General features: G+C 34.8%; 1 protein-coding gene across 4 annotated transcripts in view; it reads left to right on the forward strand.

The window, feature by feature from the left end:
• LOC149783372 (uncharacterized) overlaps positions 1 to 21428 on the forward strand; it is a 97980-nt gene that overhangs the window by 6246 nt on the left and 70306 nt on the right. For all 4 annotated transcript variants that reach the window (XM_089931601.1, XM_089931602.1, XM_089931603.1 and 1 more), the window contains exons 3-5: positions 2341 to 2564; positions 15419 to 15493; positions 18819 to 18977. In XM_089931601.1, coding sequence (XP_089787727.1) covers positions 2341 to 2564; positions 15419 to 15493; positions 18819 to 18977 — 458 coding nt within the window. The remainder of the gene's footprint in view (positions 1 to 2340; positions 2565 to 15418; positions 15494 to 18818; positions 18978 to 21428) is intronic.

Here is a 21428-nt window from a genome sequence, read left to right on the forward strand (position 1 = left end):
CCAATGCCTGTGTTCATGTCCTATGGCATTTATGGAAGTAAACTTTGAATAATGAGTCCCAGTGCCTGTGTTCGGGTCCTACGGCATTTATGGAAGTAATTTAAATAAAAGATGTTATACCAGTGTTCATATCCTATGGCATTTATAGAAGTAAATTGAAATACAGAATCTGTGTACATGGCATTTATGGAAGTAACTTTAGAAATGCCTTTGGACAGGAAGAGGAAATGGGTTCTTAAGATGATTAAATGGCAAAACTTTCTCCAAAGGAACTTATCTTTAAAAGGCAATCCTGATATATTGTTACCTGAATTGAACTGCACCATAATATCTGTATTTATATAGAGTCAATTGAAATCACATGTAAATGGTACATTTATGATGTCAACCTAAAAGTGAATAATTCAAGAAAAGTCTCCAGTGCTCTGGTATAGTTATATAGTATTCACACCACCACATGTAAAGACATGAAAATATTAATTAATTCAAAAACCTATTTTAGAATGTGCAGGTCCATTGAAATAAAACAAAAATTGAATGTTTTTATGTCCTGCATAAGTGTTGAATACAACTTTGACCACTTAGAACTTAGATGGTAATCCATTTTGCTGTGTAAACTACACTTAGTACGCATAGATACCCTAAACTGCCAGTGTGCCCCAAAATTTTAAATATCCATATCATGTGATCATTACAGATAGTTCCCGAATGATGTGATCAACTGCCATGTTTTACCATATACTTTATATGTTGTTTGTAAGTTGAAATAAATTCATTGAATATCAGGGTAATTTTACAAAATGTATGTATATAAACAGAGTGCAAATCAAGCTTTCTGTTAGTATCTATATTTTAGATTTATAAGCTGACTTTCCTTCAGTGTACCTTGTAAAAATAGTAAATTTAGATGATCACATATAGGAGAAACTGCCAGGTTGCCCATTGTCCAGGTAAAATGGACAGAATATCATCTGCTAGTGACCTGATTGTGAAGTATTTATAGGGGTACAAAAGAACATTTATTGTTCCCTTGACAGCATTGTAATGGTGAAGCAATGAAGATAGATTGCTGAAATTTAGTCATTCATTGATAAAGACTGAAGACAATTGTAATTTCCTAATCGATGTGACAGTTGTTTTAACTTATCAGGGTCTCAGAAACATTAAACTGATTTAAGTAATCTTCATCTCACTTATTTCATTTATCTTTTGTTTTGTCCCTATTCATTCCTAAGTTTATTTTTTGTCTGGTTCCTACTCAGTCCTAATTTTATTTTTTGTCTCGCCCCTACTAAGTCCTAATTTTATCTTTTGTCTTGTCCCTACTCAGTCTTAATTTTATCTTTTGTCTCATCCCTACTCAGACCTAATTTTGTCTTTCATCTCACCCCTACCCAGTCCTAATTTTATCTTTTGTCTCATCCTTACTAAGTCTTTATTTTATTTTTTGCCTCATCCTTACTCGGTCTTTATTTTATCTTTTGTCTCATCCTTACTCAGTCTTTATTTTATCTTTTGTCTCACACCTATTCAGTCCTAATGTTTTCTTTCTTCTCACCCCTACCCAGTCCTAATTTTATCTTTTATCTCACCCCTACCCAGTCCTAATTATATCTTTTATCTCACCCCTACCCAGTCCTAATTTTGTTCTTTTCACCCCTACCCAGTCCTAATTTTATCTTTTATCTCATCCTCAGTCAGTCTTTATTTTATATTTTGTCTCACCCCTTCGCAGTCTTAGTTTGTCTCGCCCCATCTTAGTCCTAATTTTATCTTTTTTGTCTCTTCCCTGCTCAGTCCTAATTTGATCTTTTGTCTCACCCCATCTCAGTCCTAATTTTATCTTTTGTCTGGTTCCTACTCAGTCTTAATTTTATCTTTTGTCTCATCCCTGCTCAGACCTAATTTTATCTTTCATCTCACCCCTACCCAGTCCTAATTTTTTTCTTCTCGCCCCTTCCCAGTTCTAGTTTTATCTTTTGTCTCATCCCATTTCAGTCCTAATTTTATCTTTTTCTCACCCCTACTTAGTCCTAATTTTATCTTTTGTGTCACCCCCTTCCCAGTTCTAGTTTTATCTTTTGTCTCATCCCATCTCAGTCCTAATTTTATCTTTTGTCTCACCCCTACTTAGTCCTAATTTTATCTTTTTTTCTCATCCCTGTTCAGTCCTAATTTTATCTTTTGTCTCATCTTTACCCAGTCCTAGTTTTATCTTTGCCTTGCCCCTACTCAGTCCTAATTTCATCTTTTGTCTAGTCGCTATGCAGTCTTAATTTCATCTTTTGTCTAGTCGCGATGTAGTCCTAATTTTAAATTTTGATTTCTTTCATCTTACAGCTGAGCCATACAAAGCTGAGAAGATCTGTTGTAGGACTGAAACAACTCTTCAGTATGATAAACCACGTGGCAACTCATTGGAAAATTACCGCCGTCGTCAACAAAATTTCACCAAGGGATACTATGCCATTCAGTACAAACCATATACACCAATAGGAGGTGAACTGATCCTTGACCCATTTGAACTGGCTGTGAGTACACTGCCAGGATCTCTGGATGGCAAGGTTTGTTTTTCTTCAGCGTTTTTGAATAAAAACAATAAACCTAACTTCTCAAAATGTGCTTAGTAAGTTTTAAGCAAATATAATCATCATGGAGTCCCAAAAAAGCAAAATGGTTTAATTAGAACCCACGAGCACTTATTAGGCTGTAGCCAGCAGGGAGATAACCTCAGATAACTGTAGCCAGCAGGGAGATAACCCCAGATAACTGTAGCCAGCAGGAAGATAACCCCAGATAACTATAGTAGCCTTTAAATGAGTATATCCACTTGCTCACATGCCCATGCCCATACACAGTCCAACCCATTTTACCCATTGTTTTGGTTTTATGGGGTTTAATTGCTTGTTTTGGCATACAATAGGCTATACATGTCAGCCAGTATATTTCATGGAGGAAGAACCTGGGAAACATGACTCGAAAGTAACTATGGCAAGCTTTCTCATATATCCATGTTGGTTGGACTGAGCCTTGAACTCATGCAAACTGAGGTAAGATGTGTGAGTAATTGAGTAATTGGTAGAATGAGTGCCATAGACCACTCAGCCACCTGGGGTTTTTTGCACTTAAAGCTCAACCAAAAAGTCAGGCATATTATGTTGTGGCATTGTTTATTTTTTCCATCCCATAATTTTCTGATATGTGCAAATATCAAATATATATTTCATGATAGATGGAGTGTTCTGTACCATAGCATTGCCCCCGTGTCAAAATCAAGGTCAAAGCAAGTAAAAATGTAAATATGAGATTGAGACTGAAGCATACATTTTGAACCACTGAAGATATTGTAATGAAAGTTTAACTGATTGTATATCATGCTTAGAATGTGCATCACAGACCATAGTCATGCCCTTAGATAGTCACATGAATGAAAAATCTACTTATAAAGTTTTGTTTCCTTGTCTAGAGTATAACAATACTGAATCAGTGAAGATTTTTGATGAAAACTTCAACGAGTTGTCTAATTAACTAAACATTTGTCGCATACCAGAGTTAGGCCCTTCCCTCAAGGTCAGGTTCATTGGAAAATATAAACCAGTGACCTCTATATAAAGGTATAACTAATCTGAGCAAATTAAGATAATTTAATGAAATTTTAAATTTTGTTGTATCTTGACTTGGGTTTGTGTCTTGTGTACTTATGGTCATGACCCATACATCAAGGTCAGGGTCACAACAAAGGACAATAATATAATTCAGTGGTTTGTTTCATTGTCCAGGTTGTAATATTGTAACCCTGCAAATATTTTAATGATGGTGTATTCCACTTCCATACCTTTCATCTCGCCATCTTGAAAATCTTGTTATCGCTTAACTCCTTCTTCATGGATGGTCATGTTGTCATAGGTTTTCACTAACAGACTTCTTGTGATATCTAATTCATCATAAATAAAACTGGTGCCAATCAGAAATCCATCTTGAAATTTTTTTGTACTACTTTTTGATGGATATTCATACTGAGGAAAGATTTTCACCAAAAGGCTCCTTATGATGTTTATTTGGTTCTAAATGGAAATAGTGCCAATCTGACATACAATATAGCCATCATGATGGTCATATTGGAAATCTTGCTATAACTTCTATTCCAAAATCGATTTGCTGCATCGACATGGGATCATCACCAGAAGATCGCATATGAATCTAGTTGGACCTAAGTGAAAATCTGCCAATATTTCTTCCATCTTGAAATCTTTGATTTTGGATTATCATGGATTTTTAGAAATTCTTTTCTCCCAGTAGAGCATTAATTAGTTCCTTCAAGGGACTCTTGTTCTTTAAATTAATTAAATCTGCTCTTTAATGAGGCTGCCAGCAATAAAATAAGAAAGAAAGAAATTTGAATAACCAAACAGACCGCTTTGACCGTGATAATTTTTTATATGTTTATTTGAAGCTGGACCTATTATGAGTTGTCTGCATGGCAAGCTGGACATACTATGAGTTGTCTGTATGGCAGGCTGTTAACATTTCATTGTATGGGCCATAACTTATTCACAGTCATTATGTCTGCCTTAAGGTCAAGGTTACAACAAGGGACATTGCAGAGGCAGTATCATCTTTCCATTTTGAGGTTGTAATGTTTTAAAGAACTATTTGTATTTTGACCTAACTTGACCCAGGTGTCATGAAGTAGTGAGGTCACTAAGGTCAAGTCATTTAGTAGTATGAAGATGATAAAATGTTCATGTTATGGGCTATTTGCAGTGATCATGTTAGCTCTTCTGGTCCAAGGCTAGGAGAGATTATGTGATGGTCTGTCATCTCTGTGATGTTTGTTAGTACAGGTTTGTTGTCACTACTTCTCCTTAACCACTGGGGGGACTGCTATGTAATTTTACATAAAAATAGGAGTCCCACCAGCAAAAGTTGCAGTCTCCTCCAGGGGTCATGCTAGACTTGAATTTTAGGGAGAAGTGACTTGTCCTTTTTGACAGAACAGGGAGAGGTGAGAACTCAACAGGGAGAAGTGGACACAAAACAAGAAACGCAATATATATATATATATATATATATATATATATATATATATATATATATATATATATATATATCTGTGTGTGTGTGTGTGACCCCACAAAAACACGGTAGTTGGTAGCCATAGAATCCAACCCATGTTATAGACGAACTGTGTTATAAACAACCAGTTCAGTTAGCTGTAAAAAAATGATGCATGTACCCCAACAAATTTGGGGAGGTGGGGTAGGTAGTAAATGAGGGTGGTAAAATACGTGCTTCATTGGCACAGTTACCATCTTAAATCAATGCATATTAAATGTGAAATACATCTGTAGTGAAAATAGATATGGCATATACACTGCATAGTATTTTACTTTAGTTAGAGAACCATGGAGTGGTACAAATACATGTATAATGTTTATGTATACATGTCTTATGTATAGCATGAATAGAGTATCAACACTGTGTACTCACCCATGAATCTCATCACATACATTGAGTCCGCAGTGCAAGTAATTCCATTTAAAAAATGCACACAGATGTAAAATAATAATTTTGTCACAGGTCATACAGATCTGAATTCATTGGATAAACATAGCACAATCACTTAACGAATGATGAAGCACGTTTACTTTTCATTACATCCCAAGTCGGTAAAAGTTGGTTTGTGGTTTAATCTGCCGTAAGAATGATAGCATTCATAAGCACAAACTTTTTCCCTGCAAAAAGAAAACTTTCACAGCACAGTAGATGTGTTCCAGTCACATTGGAAAATGCAAAAAGATTCCATTACTTTTGTTTTAAGTTTGGTATTGACTTCTTTGAAGAAAAGTTCTTTGTTTTTATTGATGATTGTAGTTGGCTTTCCTTGATGAAATGTGCATGCATTATTGAAGTCACTGCAAAAGGCTTTGGAGAACCAAACAGATGCCCATTTCTTACTGTGGTGGCAACATAAAAAACTGTATTGCATGATTGAGACTGATTATTTTATCCATTTGCTTAGTATGTTTTCATAAAAGTCGGTGCTTCAAAGGTAATGTTTTCTTTGAAATTTCAGCAAACTATTTTATCAGGGTACAGTTTTAAAAATGGAATTGGCTGTCATTTGGTCAATTGTAGTTATAGCTTCTCCATGCCTGTTGAATAAACCAATAAGTAAGGTTATTTTTTTTTACATTTGTGGAAGTGGAGTGATGCTGCCTTCTACTCAATTTAACAAAGGGTCAACAGATGATAGAGAGGCAGGTCTTCTGGTCTGATGACATTTAAGCTTAGTACAGAACATGTGGGTGTTCTGAAGGATTTAATTCTGAGTGGAAAGAAGAGGAATTTTATATACCATCCACACATAAATGTCAGTCTATGTAAATATGTTAATTACTAGTGAGCGGCCAAAAATCTGATGAAAGATAGATTACAAGATAATGCCTCATCCGGTTGATCTCCATTACCAGAAATGTCAACAACAGAAAAAGTGGATATCTCACATCATACAGTACTCATGCTCGATGTCAACATAAGCAGATGATGATATAACAATGCATTATTAAGATGGTTTGTCAGTATTGAAAAAGAAATTGTTTATGTAACAGTAGATAAATTTCAGTGCATATTATATCAGGTTTGCGGTTTCCTTTCGTGGGGCCTCTGAATTTCTCCACTCCAAACCAAATGTTGTATATACAAGTTTAAACAGACAACAATGTTGCCATTAAAAAAATATTGCCAGATGGTATATTTTTCCGCCAATAAGGAAAATAAAATCACAGTTTGCGACATTGGCGAAGCCCTATGCAATCCTAGAACAAACATTTTACACTTTATTTTTCGTACTTTTAAGAAGACAAACTATTTTTTCGTGTGCGAGAAAAATACATATAAAATTTCAGGAGCCACTCCACAGTTGTCTTGTATTATTCATATGCAATCTCTTCCCCAAAATAATGATAAACTTTTTACATTTTTTTTTGTTTTTTTACGTACTTTTGAAAAAGATTTTTTGTGTGTGTGAGAAAAATACACTTATATAAAATTTTGGGAGCCACGTCACGACCATGTTTTATCCAAATTTGTGTTATACCAGAGCGTGTTTGAGCAGGGTCACACTGTATATATATACACAAAAATACATATATGTTCTGATTTTTTAATTAAGCCCTCTATTTCCCAGTATTGATATTTGCATTAAACTTTTGCTTTATTTTCAAGTAGACAATTTTCTGAGTTATTTTGGTCATATGACTCTAAAAGAGAACAGAAACTACATTTGAACAAATTTTAACCTAGTATCCAGATTATATTACTGTAATTTCAAGTTAGTAAAAACACTTAATGAACTACCCTTAATCAATTTTTAAAATTTCTTTTTATTATTTATACTTTATAAAAGTTCACAATAATGGCTTTTTCAAAGATTTCCAAACATGTTTGAAACAACCCCTGTACCATGTACATGAGGGCAAATGCACATGTCTTTCAGATCATACTGTTTGTTCTCATTTCTTCCTTGCAGATAAAACATTACCATAACTGTTCATACATAACACTCCAAAATGCATAAAATTACAGACATGTGACCTTTATAGTCGATATGCCAGATTACTGATTTTGATCTTAAAACACAAATTGCTTAATATTTACACATTTTTGTTAAAGTTTCAAACCACATGTTTGAATGTTTTTATTATCAAAGGATAGTATGTGGAAATTGGGCAGTGATAGTTGCTTAGTAACCATACTCACGAAAGGGTTAGTGGAAAATCAACTTTCAAAACACACTTGTGAATGGGCAAGAGTTTGTTTGTCAGCGTAATTGATATCAAAACTAGGCCTAGCTACTGATGTCTTGATGAATACATTTCACTACAACACTAGAACTAACTGGGCTAAGGCGATGGGGCATCTAAAAAAGTATGGTCTGTCAGTGTTACCTCTTAAAAATTCAGAGGGCGAAGTCCACTCTCCTAAGAGAAGAAGGCGAAGTTTCCATTTTTTAGGCCACTTAGTTGCTCACATTGCCTGTCCGTGTGACCCCTGGTCCTCCCAAAAAACTGAAAATTAGAAGAACTATTGGTTTGCATTGAGTTTAATTTCTACATTCTTTATAACACAGACATAGCTTTTGTTTGTTCATCAGCGTGAGACCTAATTTTGTCAATCCAAGTAAGGACTTATTCCAAACACTAAGCTAAGCATCACACTTTCTTACACTTAGCTACTGTCCCATCTGAACTATCGATTCTAGCAGCTTTAGCACTGAATCTCATTACAATATTTGTAAGTTTTTCCGTTTAACCGCAAAATACTTGTCCAAATTTGCGAATGGCATATTGTCTAAGTCTCAACATGTCTTAATTCTGAGGTCACATGCACTGCTTATTAGCTACATTCAGAAATGAACACAATAATGAATTTAAAAGCTAAAGTTGTTTATTTGGTGTACTCTTATAATGACCACATGTAAATCTCTGGGTCTTTCTGTCTTTGAATTCAATCACTGTAAATATCAATACATTTTCCTACCTGACATCCAGTCAGAGCCTTTGAACTTGCCGCCCAGCTATTGCATCATGTTCTTTTGATGTACTCTTATCATGGCAATATGTACATCAAGGGTTCTTTCAACCATTGAATTCTGTCATTGTAAATATCAGCACAGCTTACTGATAAACACATTTTCCCACAAAGCAGGTGGCTGAAGCAGGCCTGGCAATTCTTTGAAATTTGCCACACATCTATTACATGCATACGGAGGACTCCCACCTCAGTGATTTTTTTGCATCCCAGATAAAAGGCTGGCATCTAGATACACGTGATTAAGTGTTTACGAGACCTCTTAGTCCATTATAAGCACCATGGCACCTATTCATTCAAAGACTTTTTATGACAGTTACTTAGGTTACATACATAGGTCATTCAAGGATATGATTCTATCAAGCTAGTTTTAATAATTGGGCGAGTCTGGAGAAAATGGACACTGGAATATTCCCAGAAGTCCCTTACTCCCAATATATTCATAAATATGTTTGATACCATAATGCAATAGAATTGCCAAGGATTAAATACATATATTGAGAAAATTGTCCTTCTACTTAAGAAGGGTCCCTGAGTGGCCGAGTGGTCTAAATCGCTTTCTGTTATGGATCACTGCCATCTCACCTCTGTCTGCGAATGTGAGAAAGCTTACCAGTAGCTTCTCATGGGTAGGTTCTTTCTGGGGGTTTTCTGGGTTCTTCCTCCACCATTAATACTGGTCACCATGTATAGCCTATCGTGTGCTGAAAAATGACATTAAACCCAAGAACAACAATCTACTTAAGAAATATGATCTCCAGGAAATGCTGCAACATCGTACTCATCTGTTGATTTGACTCTCTAGCATTCATCTCTTTTTCCTGACTTCTTTTGGGAAATTGCTGTCAAACAGTGTGATAGTGACCACTTTCCAGTATATTCAAGAAGTAACATTCCCAGACATTAATGGCTTTAGCAGCTGAGATGCAAATTGAACAAGGCAGATTGGGAATGTTTACATTCCTCTGGCAGTCAAAACGTACAGCTGCATGTTTCAACAGCATCACAGATCCAGTGCTCCTTTTTGCAGAGATACCCAAGGATACTGCTGGGGAAACAATACCAAAATCTTTGCCAATGTAAAACATGTCAGTTAGATATGGTTTGATGATCCATAAAATATGCCATCAGGGAATGGAGTGAGGTCCTTAAAACATTTTAATGCCAATCCAACAGCTGTAATTCTGAATATCTGTCATGTATTCTGAAGACTGAATCTGCCGTGTCAAAAACTTGCAAGGTTCCTTTCAATTTCAAATCTGCAAATGTCGGGGATTGCAATAAACCTGTTACTCTCCAAAACTTAAAGCTTCAGCAGGACTGGAAAATTTCAACTATCTTCCTGTGAAACACTTACCAGACACCACATTAAGTCCACTACTTGAAATATTCAATAAAATTTTTAAAAAAACTGGTAACATCCAAGTCTTGTTGTGGAGGATGGGTGATATATCCAAAACCTGGAAAGGATCAAACTGACCCTTCCAGCTATCTTCCCCATGATATTTAAATAGCTGTATTTTTGCAAAATGGACTTTATTATGAATGATCGACTATCTCAAATCTTACAACCTACTATCTTATGTTCACTGTGGATTCAGATGCCACAGAAGCACAAGAGACCATCTTGTCAGACCTGATCAAGTATTCATTAGAGAAGCTTTCATAAAGAAAGAACATTTATGACTCGGAGAAAATATGACACCACTTGGAAGTATGGCATAATCCAAGGGCCATTTACCTACCTTTGTATCCAGATTTTTTTAAAGAATAGAAATTTAAGAGTAAGGTAGGTTGCACCTTTCTGAAAACTATCAGGATACTGGTGTACCTCTGTGCAGTATAATTGTCAGTTGTCCTATTCAAAATCAAAAAATCAAACCTAATGACATAGTGAAAAACCTTGATCCAGGAAGTGACTGCTCACTACATGTTGATGATATTTGTATCTGCTAAATGGAGTCATGAAATGGACAGAAGAAAATGAGTTCCAATTTTTTAAATGGAAACTGACTATACATTTCTGCCAAAAACATCATATTCCCAGTGCTCAGTCTAATGCTTGTCTTATTTCTGTTATAGACAAAAGAGAATGCTTATAGTTTATTTTCAACCATAAATGAATTTTTCTCAACTGGAATGTGTACCCAGCAGGTGTCCACTGACAGTGGGGCACATTTTTATTGAGAAGTATTTTGATGTGAACTGCTTGAAGAAACTCTGCAGATGTATCACCAGAGAATATTTAGGACTTTCTAAGTGAATGCAGCAAATTTTAATTATATATCTGGATTTTATATGTGTTGCCTTTATCTGTTATTTTATACTGAATTTTAACACCTTTGTGTTTTTAATTTTTGTTTGTTTACTAATTTTACATTTTTTTGGAAGGGTTTATCTTACACTTTTGTTTACATTTTTTAAATATAACATTTTCTTGGTACTGCATATCCACTTATATATATATATATATATATATATATATATATATATATATATATATATATATATATATATATACACACATACAGATGCTGCCAGGCTGTCTGATCACAAGATTATCACCCACCCACCTCCAAGAAAAGTCGCACAACTTTTGAAAACCAGTAGGAGGAAAGGTCTTGCAAATTATTTGCGGTTGCTGCAATTTGTTGTACCCAGTCTACACTTTTATTTTTGTATTTATTAAAGACAAAAATTAAAAAAGTTTGTCAAATTGAGTCCTAGTCATCCACTTTGCAGGTGATATCAGTCATTAGCTATACTAAGGTCAGTAAGGTGTTTGAGTACAAGCACCTATAAGATTGAAATAGGCTGCTGTTTTTTTGTTTTTTTTAGACTGGTATGGGAAAATGGGAACCAATCTGGAAATTGGTGAACATGAAATAGAGTATATCTGTTGATAATACAAGTTAGATTTTAGTAAACAGAATCTTTGAAAGCTTATCCTAGTTGTAACTGAACAATTTAGAGTCATTGTTTTATTGATGGAGTTTCAGTCTTTAAACAGACTCGAGTTTGGAACACTCATTACTGAAATTAACATCTGACTGTTTGGTGCAGAATTGAAAGCACATTTTTCAAACATACATAGATCCAGAAAATGCTGCATCTCATGGTGTTTTCTGTACAGAAGCTGTCATTGAGGATGCATTTATTCTGATAACTCTAGATTTGATCATAAACACTCAGAAATTTTAAATGTTATTGAATTTTTATTATCATAGTGTTTGCATGGGGTTACTATGGAAAATGAATTAGTATTATGAGTCCTATATTAAATACAGGCTCCCCCTCTTATACAGCCACACCTTCTGCATCGGGAAAGTGGCCTTATAAGAAGGGTGACCTTTCCAAATGGGACTATATTTGTGAGATGAGTATGTATATGTGTATGTAGTAGGAAAGCTACATATAACTTAAACCAGTTAATATCTTCATTAAGTATTCAAATGTTCTTTTCTTAAAAACAGTTATTTCAAGGTAACATAAATTAATAGTTCTTATTCTTAGGTGTGAAATATGAGTGGGATATTGTTGGCATGCGTATTACAAAACCATTCAAAAACTTTATTTAAATATTGGTACATATGTTGTTTCATATTAAGAAATAATTCTCTTTCCGTTTACTCCATTTTTCCACTGCTGTGTTCTCTTTAGTGAGCTGGAGAAGTTTTTGAAGAAACGATGTTTGTCTCTCAATGCAATTTTAGGGTTTGGCAGTGATGGTGTCTCCATTATGACTGGCAACAAATCTGGTGTTGCAACTCAATTCAAAGAAAAGAACCCCCATTTTGTGTCAGGTCACTGTTTGGCACATAAGTTAAACCCCCCCCCCGTTCTTCAAAGGCTGCAGAAGAAATACTTAAATGAAGCATTTCAAGATATTTTGAAGGAATTGTACAAGTTTGTTAAAAAGTCTTCTTCAAGGACAGCTAAACAGCTTCAAAATGTATTGAACTCAAATGAATATTCTGTGAAAGAAGTACATGAACTTCATTGACTGGCATTTTACAGTGCATTATATGCAGTGTATCTCTCATGGAAGCCTCTGGTCTGATATTTTGAAAAGTACAAAAGGGACAGCAAAACATGTGCATATTTATATGAAAATTGCAGACACCATAAGTTTGTTGCCATGCTTTTTTTCCTGATGATATAGGACTGCACTGATGGCCTATTGGTTTGAGCGACCACCTTGGATGCAGGAGGTCACAAGTTCTAACCCTGGCCGAATCATACCAAAGAATTATAAAAATGGTATAAACAGCTTCCTCACTTTGCTCAGCATTTAAAGAGGTTAGTGTTAGGGCTTGTCGGCCTGGTGTTAGGATAATGTGACTGGGTGGGACATGATGCTACATGTCTGCGGCATGATGCCCCATTTCTAGACATCAGTGTAAGCTGCCACACTACAGACATCATAATGATATAATTGAAAAATTGTTAAAGCTACATTAAAATTCCAAATCACACACACATACATGCTTATTTTCTGATGGATGTTACACCATCTTTGGCATCAGTCAGCATGACATTTCAGATGCAGGCCCATGATGTATCTGTAGTGATTTGTTCTATACTGTTGACCAGAGAGCTAAGGAGGGAGAGGTCATTATCAGACAATTTCTGAGTGGACTTGAGATGAACCTTGGTGATAAATGTGTTTTTATAAAGGGTGTTAAAATGGAACAAAAGAAGGTAAAGTAGAAAAAGACCAAAAGGATGTAAGCAAAGAAATAATTAATCAGGCCAAGAAATTTTTTTGTGATAAGCTCAGATGAAAAGAAGATCTCTAGCAGGACATAAAACAATAGCCACAAGTTTTGCAGCTTTGGGACTAAAAAATCTGACATATCTTTCTAAAGAAGAGGTTGCTGGGTGATCATGGCCTAACTGAAATGGACGCGTACACTCTTGTTCAACATTTTGGAGAGGACAAGAGAATTGTTAATGTAACCAGTAAAGATGTCATTGATGGTGATGCAACCATGGTTGAATACTGAGCTTTGCAAAAAATGTGATGTTACAACATAAATATCCTAGGGACAACATGACGGAGTTGTGGAAAATTATGTTCCAATATCATGAAGACCAGTTTCCTAATTTTTTTAAATTGGCCAAAAGTGCAGAGGTTCTCCAATTACAAACAGCAGATTGTGAGATGGGATTTTGTTCACAAAACAGTTCACACTGCTCTGAGGAATAGGTTAACAGTAAATAAACTGACTATTCAGATACAAGGGGGTCATATAGACAATTTCCTATTTGTAGAGATTTTTGAAGGAGTGGCGTGAGAAGAAGCAGTCAGAAGAATATTTACCAGCTCAGCAAAATAAATTAGTCATGCAGATAATTTATATATTTGTTGTCAGAAAAGTCATATAAAGTCATTAAAGTGTTGTCTTAAATCATGCACTTCATAATAATGGTTTTATTTTTGTGTACCCATCATCTACCATTCAGCAGTGTACCCCTCAGTTCCCTCCCTTTGGGATATGGTATTGGGTGACTTCCCCTTTTACAAAAGTGTTCCTGGCAGCTTCTGTGTGTGTGTGTGTGTGTGTGTGAAAATGGCACTGATATGATGTCCAGCTTATATATCAGCCATCTTGAAGGTCCTGTTGTCACTACTCCTTCTGAATAGACTATGTTACTAGAGAGGTGAGTTTTCATTAAAGAGTTCTTATGATATGCAGTTGGTGAAAAAGGTGTCCATCTGACTTACAATATGTCCACAATGGTGGCTATCTGTAAAGTTCTTGTTCTTGCTACTTAGTGATCTTTCCATGATATCAGGTTCAAGATTAAAGGTCCTGACAATGTTTTCTGTAAATTAACATGTTGGAATATTTTTTAAAATACCAAACATGATGAATTGCATTTTCTCAATAACACCTAAGGTGGTTTCAATTCTCGGCAATCAAAAGAATATAAGAAGGGAAAATAGACTATTCATGTATTACCTCAAAATCTTCTTGTCCACTAGAGCATTGGTCCTTTCAAGGGACTCTTGTTTCATATTTTAGGGAGAGTATCCTGCAGTCAAAACCACTTTTTCTGTACACATTCAACCTTATTAATGACAGTAACTGTTGATTATAGGGGCCAAAGTTACAATGATACAAAAAATTGCATCCTGAAATGTGTGTGTGTGTGTGTGTGTGTTAAAACACCACCTATTAAAAAAGTCACAATGATTCAATTCAACATGTTCTTGGTTATACAAAAATTCATTGTAATTCCTTCAATATTACCATTCTTCAGTCATGTGTGTTACAAGTTGGGCACATAAAATTTAAATTAAGAAAACCTTTGTGATATTACTAGGCATATACTAATATTTTGCTTTTACATTTGATTTTTAGACCAGGATGAAATCAAGTGACCTCATATGAACTTGGGATTTTAAATGTCATTCTCTGATAAGCATAATCCTCAACTTTTACCCGAAATTTTGGCAATTAATTAAAGATGACTTTCAACAGTGATAAACTGGGCTGTTAGTTGATCCCCGACTGTAAAACCAACCCCTCATTGTTTAACAAAAAGTACTCTATTATGTTTTTACTGTGACCCCTATGCTTTATAGTTACCTGTATATTTGACTCATCAAAGACAGGTTCTACCTGTATATTTACCTGTATAATTGACGTTAGATTCATCAAAGACAGGTTCTACATGTGTAGTTACTTGTATATTTGACTTTAGACTCATCAAAGACAGGTTCTACCTGTTAAGTTACCCGTATATTTGACTTTAGACTCATCAAAGACAGGTTCTACCTGTAAGACTGTGTGATATCATATTACATTTACTTCTTCAGGCTAAACATGCTTGGCGAGGAACTGTTCATGATCATACAGAATCTGAGGAGGATGGAAAGGAACAGAAAGAGAAGGTATGTTGAACAAACTCCTTTTGTCTTCTTGTTTCTGCAATATTTGATTCTGGTTGGAATTATGTCAGTCAACCATTGGTAAAATCATTCTGGCTGGTGTGATGCCAATCAACCTTTGGTAAAATGATTTCTTGAAGATCTCACAATTAACCTGCTTCACAGGGAAATAAATATATTAATATGTATAGAAATTATTTACATGTAGTAAAATTGCATAGTTTGGATTATTAATAAAATATGAATTCATAAACATCTGTCTCAATTGCTGTATCTTCTGTGGGCTTAGGGAAGTAGAGTATACAAGCTGTGCCACTGCTTGTCATAAAAGATGACTAATAAAATAAACGATGACAAATGGAATATACCAGATGTGCCCATGCTTGACATAGAAGATGACTAATGAAGTATACCAGGTGTGCCATTGCTTGTCATAAAAGATGATTAACAACATGAAAGATGACTAATGACAAAATATTACTAATGGAGTATACCAGATGTACCCTTGCATGTACTAAAAGCTGACTAATGGAGCACACCAGATATGCCATTGCATGTCATAAATAATGACTAATGGAACCAGGAGTCACTGTGGCTTAGTTATTTGCATGCTGAACTTGTAACCCAATGACCTTGGAATGGTGTTCCTGGCCCAGTGACTAAGTCATATTACAGGGATTTAAAAAAATTATGTATCCCCCAAAACCCCACAATCTAATAGAAAACTATAGTTTGAAATTTTTTACTGAATTATTTTAATATAGGGGAAACCTTTTTTTTATGAAATGGCATGAAAACAAATCTGTTAAAAATGTCACCATGTGTTTAAATATGCTTTTATTGAAAAGCGTTTAAAAAATAAATAAACATGTACTTTTTTATCTTGCCATCATTATTTATAGGCGTTTTACTGCAGTTAATATGCTTCTTAAACCAATGAAATATATTACAGATGCAAGTATTTATAATACTGGGACACCTTGACTTAATCGTCTCATTCTAATCTTATGTTATGTAGTTTTTTTTCAGGGGCACAAACCATAGACAAACTTACAGAAATATATTTTGACACACTCAGTAAAATGGTTGCCTACGAATAAATTAGCCAGTGTTTTAACATTTTTCAGTGATGAATAAATTAAAGTAGATACAATTGAACACTTTTTTTGGTGATCTTATTAGATTTTTGCAATATTATAATGTATGGGTTATAAATTCCTGTTGAGAGCATGAACCAAGGCAGGTCAGAAATACTATAAAGTTACAACTGTACCATAAGTTACCTTTAAGGACTGTTTCATTAAAAACAGCATGGTATGGTTGGAAGGTAAGTTTCATTTTGGTCCATGACTCACAGACATTGATTTTCCCTTGATACTCATTGCATAAGAAAAAACTAGGAGCATAGGAAGGTTAATCAATAAACATAATGTTTGCTTGTCTTCTGACCCTGGTAGTTCATCTTTTCAGTAGAGCAGTCTGTACTGTATAAAGGTTATAGACAAACAGCCTGATGAAAATCCCTATGGGCAGTTAGCATGGAAAAATTCTTGTTTAAATTCTTGAGAGACATCGCGTCTGCAAGAAAGGGGTTTCAAAACAAGTGGTATGTTCTTAGATTCATCAAATTATATCACAACATTTATTTGTGCATTAAAAATCTTTTCACAAATGACAGGTGGTCTGTGAAAACATTGTCCTTTCAATTCAGGTTTTACTATACAGAGGGTATCATTTTTATCCCTCTAGCCTGATCCTAGAACTGTGGTTTGCAGATGTCAACTGCTTTCATCAACTTATTATGACATCCTTTATTAAAGCTCGATGGCGTAGTGTTATGAACTATGGCATATATTGGTAAGCATTATGATTCAATAACAAAATGGTTCTGCAATCAAATAATGAAAGGGGTATGTTGAAATAACAGTGTGTGAAAGTACATGTAAATTAACAATGTAGTAAATGAACCAAAAAGGAAAATTACACTTACAAAAATCGTTATGCAATGATCCTAAATTTACAACAGGTCATAATCGAATACACTGCCTTTCTGCCCCTTGTCATGCATTTTTTTATGTTGAATGGAACATCAACATATGATTGCTTCTTGTTGTCATGCATATTGAATGGCACATCAACATACGATTGCTTCTTGTTGTAATGAATATTGAATGGCACATCAACATACGATTGCTTCTTGTTGTCATGCATACTGAATGGCACATCAACATAATGATTGCTTCTTGTTGTCATGCATATTGAATGGCACATCAACATATGATTGCTTCTTGTTGTCATGCATATTGAATGGCACATCAACATACGATTGCTTCTTGTTGTCATGCATATTGAATGGCACATCAACATACGATTGCTTCTTGTTGTCATGAATATTGAATGGCACATCAACATACGATTGCTTCTTGTTGTCATGCATGTTGAATGGAACATCATCATATAATTGCTTCTTTGTTGTCATGCATGTTGCATGGAACATCACCTTATAATTGCTTCTTGTCATGCATGGCACATCAACATATGAATTGCTCCAGCACAGTTGGACTATTATAAATGCCATAATGGACACAACATGTTAGCCAGCCTGCCAGCTTTCAGCAGGAATCTGACCAGCACCATACTGGTCAAGAATCCAACATGCTGACTAATGGCCGAGTCCTGTTCATCCTTCTGCTTCAGAATTACTATCTTAATGAAAATAATGAAAAGTTCACTATATTTTTCTTAATAAATGGAGTGAGCAGAGGAATATCGGTGGGTGGGTGAGGAATATAAACATTGTACCCTTACTATAAAACTATTCAACATACTGCCACCTTTTTTAATGCTGGTCTGGTCATATATCTCATTGACTTGTCTGAATTTTGGCTATCAAGAACCAATTATAATCAGTAAGTACATTAATTTTGTATTATTAAGGACTATTATGTCATTGCCTTGTTGGATTCATCCATCATTATAATGTTCCTTGATTTATAATGCAAGTCTTTCTTGTGGCTTCCATGCAAAGCATTACAAAGAGGTAACACTATATACATAGTATATATATAATACTATTATTATATATATATATATATATATATATATATATATATATATATATATATATATATATATATATAAAAGCATAATAATGATAACTAAACTACTTTTTTGTAGATTTTGAACTTATTATGTTGTTTTATTCTTATATAATTCAAGTAATTCCTTTCTTTCTGAAAAAGTTGATCATACATATGCTGGGCTGAACAATTTGAAGGGTTTAAGCTACAGTGAAATTAGTTGTCTACAGTGGCATTTTTATCCATAGGCTGAACAACAAGTGCCCTATACCAAGAGTGAAGAGACTGGCACTGTGAGTCCGACAGCAGGATTTACAGCAATAAAGCAGAACCTTGTGGAGTCAGAAAACAAGATCATTGTAGTCAGTGCAGGAATGCCATATGAGGAACATGTCAGAACGATGGAGGTACATGCCTGAGCTGTTTCATATGTGATATCAACAAACAGATTTTCCATCTTGAGTATCATTATTACAATCATTCTCTCCATTTTCATATACAGTCAAAACCTGACTATTAAAGATACTCAGTGGATCACACAGTTGTGTCCATTATGGACAAGTGCCTATTATATACAGGTTAAGAGTATGTTAATTTAAGGTAAGGCGTTTATGACTAATGTCCTTTATGAGTTGGTGTCCTTGATATAAAGTTGTTGACTCTAGGGCTAGGTGTGGGCAACATGAAAAATATGCAGTTTTAATACACTGTATGTATTGATGATAAACAACTTTCAATGCATGATAGGGATTGCTGATACACGTTTAATTGGAAAATTTAATCAATACATACCAAGTTGAAATTTGATAATAATTTCATTCAACCTGTAGTACCTTTAGGGATCACATGAGATGATGCATTAGGTCACACTACTGGTCAGTCTTTAGGGATCACACGAGATGATGCATTAAGTCACACTACTGGTCAGTCTTTAGGGATCATACTTCTGGTCAGTCTTTAGAGATCACACGAGATGATGCATTAAGTCACATTACTGGTCAGTCTTTAGAGATCACACGAGATGATGCATTAGGTCACACTACTGGTCAGTCTTTAGAGAAGTCATAGGATACAAGATACGACACAGGGAGGGTGGCAGGTCATGTTATCCCTAAGGTTCAATGAAATTGTCATCAAATTTCAGCTTAATAAATATAATTTAATTTTTCATTTTCACTGAACCTTCTGTACCCATCATTTTTATGCATTCATTTCTGTCAAAAATATGTTGTGAAAAATCAGCAATGCATATATGCCAAACTGACAGATGACCTTGTAACAATGAATCCATTTGGATGTAATAATGTTGGCTTTTTATATATGAAAGCAGAGAAACTACTAGGTGTAATGAGGTTGCCATTTTAAGAAAATCTTAAACGTGACTGCAAGCACCTATTGCTATTTCTAGATGAGATTATTGCTGTCACAGCTTGTTCATTAGCAGTATACTGGTTATTTATCTGGTCTGTTTGCAACCATGCTTGTGTCACATGATTCTTGTGACATCATTTGAAACAAAGAAGGTGAAACTAGCCTTGCTAATTTAGTTGATTGCTCAGCAAGCCCATGACATGAGGTCCAGTAAAATGCTTGTCTCAGGGGTCATGAACCATAATGTCAATACAGAGTTGCAACAAAGATGGTGCATCTATCCTTGATAATTAAAATGACTGCGGTGCATTTCCATGACACAAGCTCCTGAACTGTTAGAAAAACTACCAAATAAATTGAATAAGTAGTTTAAACTAGGAACTGACAATCTCTTTGGATTTGTGGACAGACTAGTCACATGACCTATGTGTCTACAAATTTAAAGACTTTGATGGTTTGCCAGAAAAGAAGGAATTGAAAATTACATGCAATCTGATAGTTGTAGTATCAGTAGTAGTAGTTGCTATAGTTATTTTTAGCAGTAGTAGTCGTAGTAACTAGGCTTGTGCTGGAATTGCTTATGTCGCCTATTTTTGTCATGCAGACACTAATATGTTCAATTAACTAGTGTACAGAAGAAAAAAAAGAGCAGCCCTATATAATTTTTCATTCTGGATCTGGCTTGAGTCATTACTTGATATTTACTGGTATTTAATTCATAATTCCTTTTGTCTTATTTTAAAAAAATTGTTGAAACTAATGAAAATGTGAACTGTGTATTTTTACATTACATTGCTAGGAACTGTAGTATTTGTGCATACAACCTTATATTACAGTACAGACATCAGTGATTTCAGAGATCAGTAGATAATAGTAAACTTATGCCACTAAATTTTTCACTCATCAGTTGTTGTATAATTTATAATTTGAATTATCATCAGAAAAGTTTTTTGGCATTCATAGTATTTGCACACCCTCCCATTGTCTGTACCTTCCTGCTGTTTGTAAAAGTGTAAAGCATCAAGAATTTAAGAATTGCACAAGCTCATTAATAGTAATTTCATTCATCAATTTATTTCTAACCTGAATTTCATCAGGAGATCCCTAACACTGTCATTTAATTGGGGTTTCAAACCAAACAGACATTCCCAGTGTAAACAAGCAGACAAGCTGATCGTGACCACTTTCCTTTCCTGGTTTCTAGAAAAGTCCATTTTATTAAAAACTGTGTTGTCTGCATCCAGTATTTGCAATGTCTAGTTTTAATATTTATAAAATATTGAACACGTTGAAAGGAGGAACTCTTGTATGCATGTGTTCAAAGAGATGTAACTCCAGAATCTATGGATTTATTGTTAAAGATGTTGCATTTCATCACATCTGTACTTGAAAACATGCAAATATGGCAACCGGGTTACTAAAGGAACTCCCCTTTGATTCAAAATGCTAACAGGTTGGCAGTGTTTGGGACCTTCTTGTGACAGTCA

This window comes from Sinohyriopsis cumingii, chromosome 14 (genome assembly GCF_028554795.1).
Source record: "Sinohyriopsis cumingii isolate HCF-2022 chromosome 14, ASM2855479v2, whole genome shotgun sequence".
Classification (NCBI taxonomy): Eukaryota; Metazoa; Mollusca; class Bivalvia; order Unionida; family Unionidae; genus Sinohyriopsis; species Sinohyriopsis cumingii.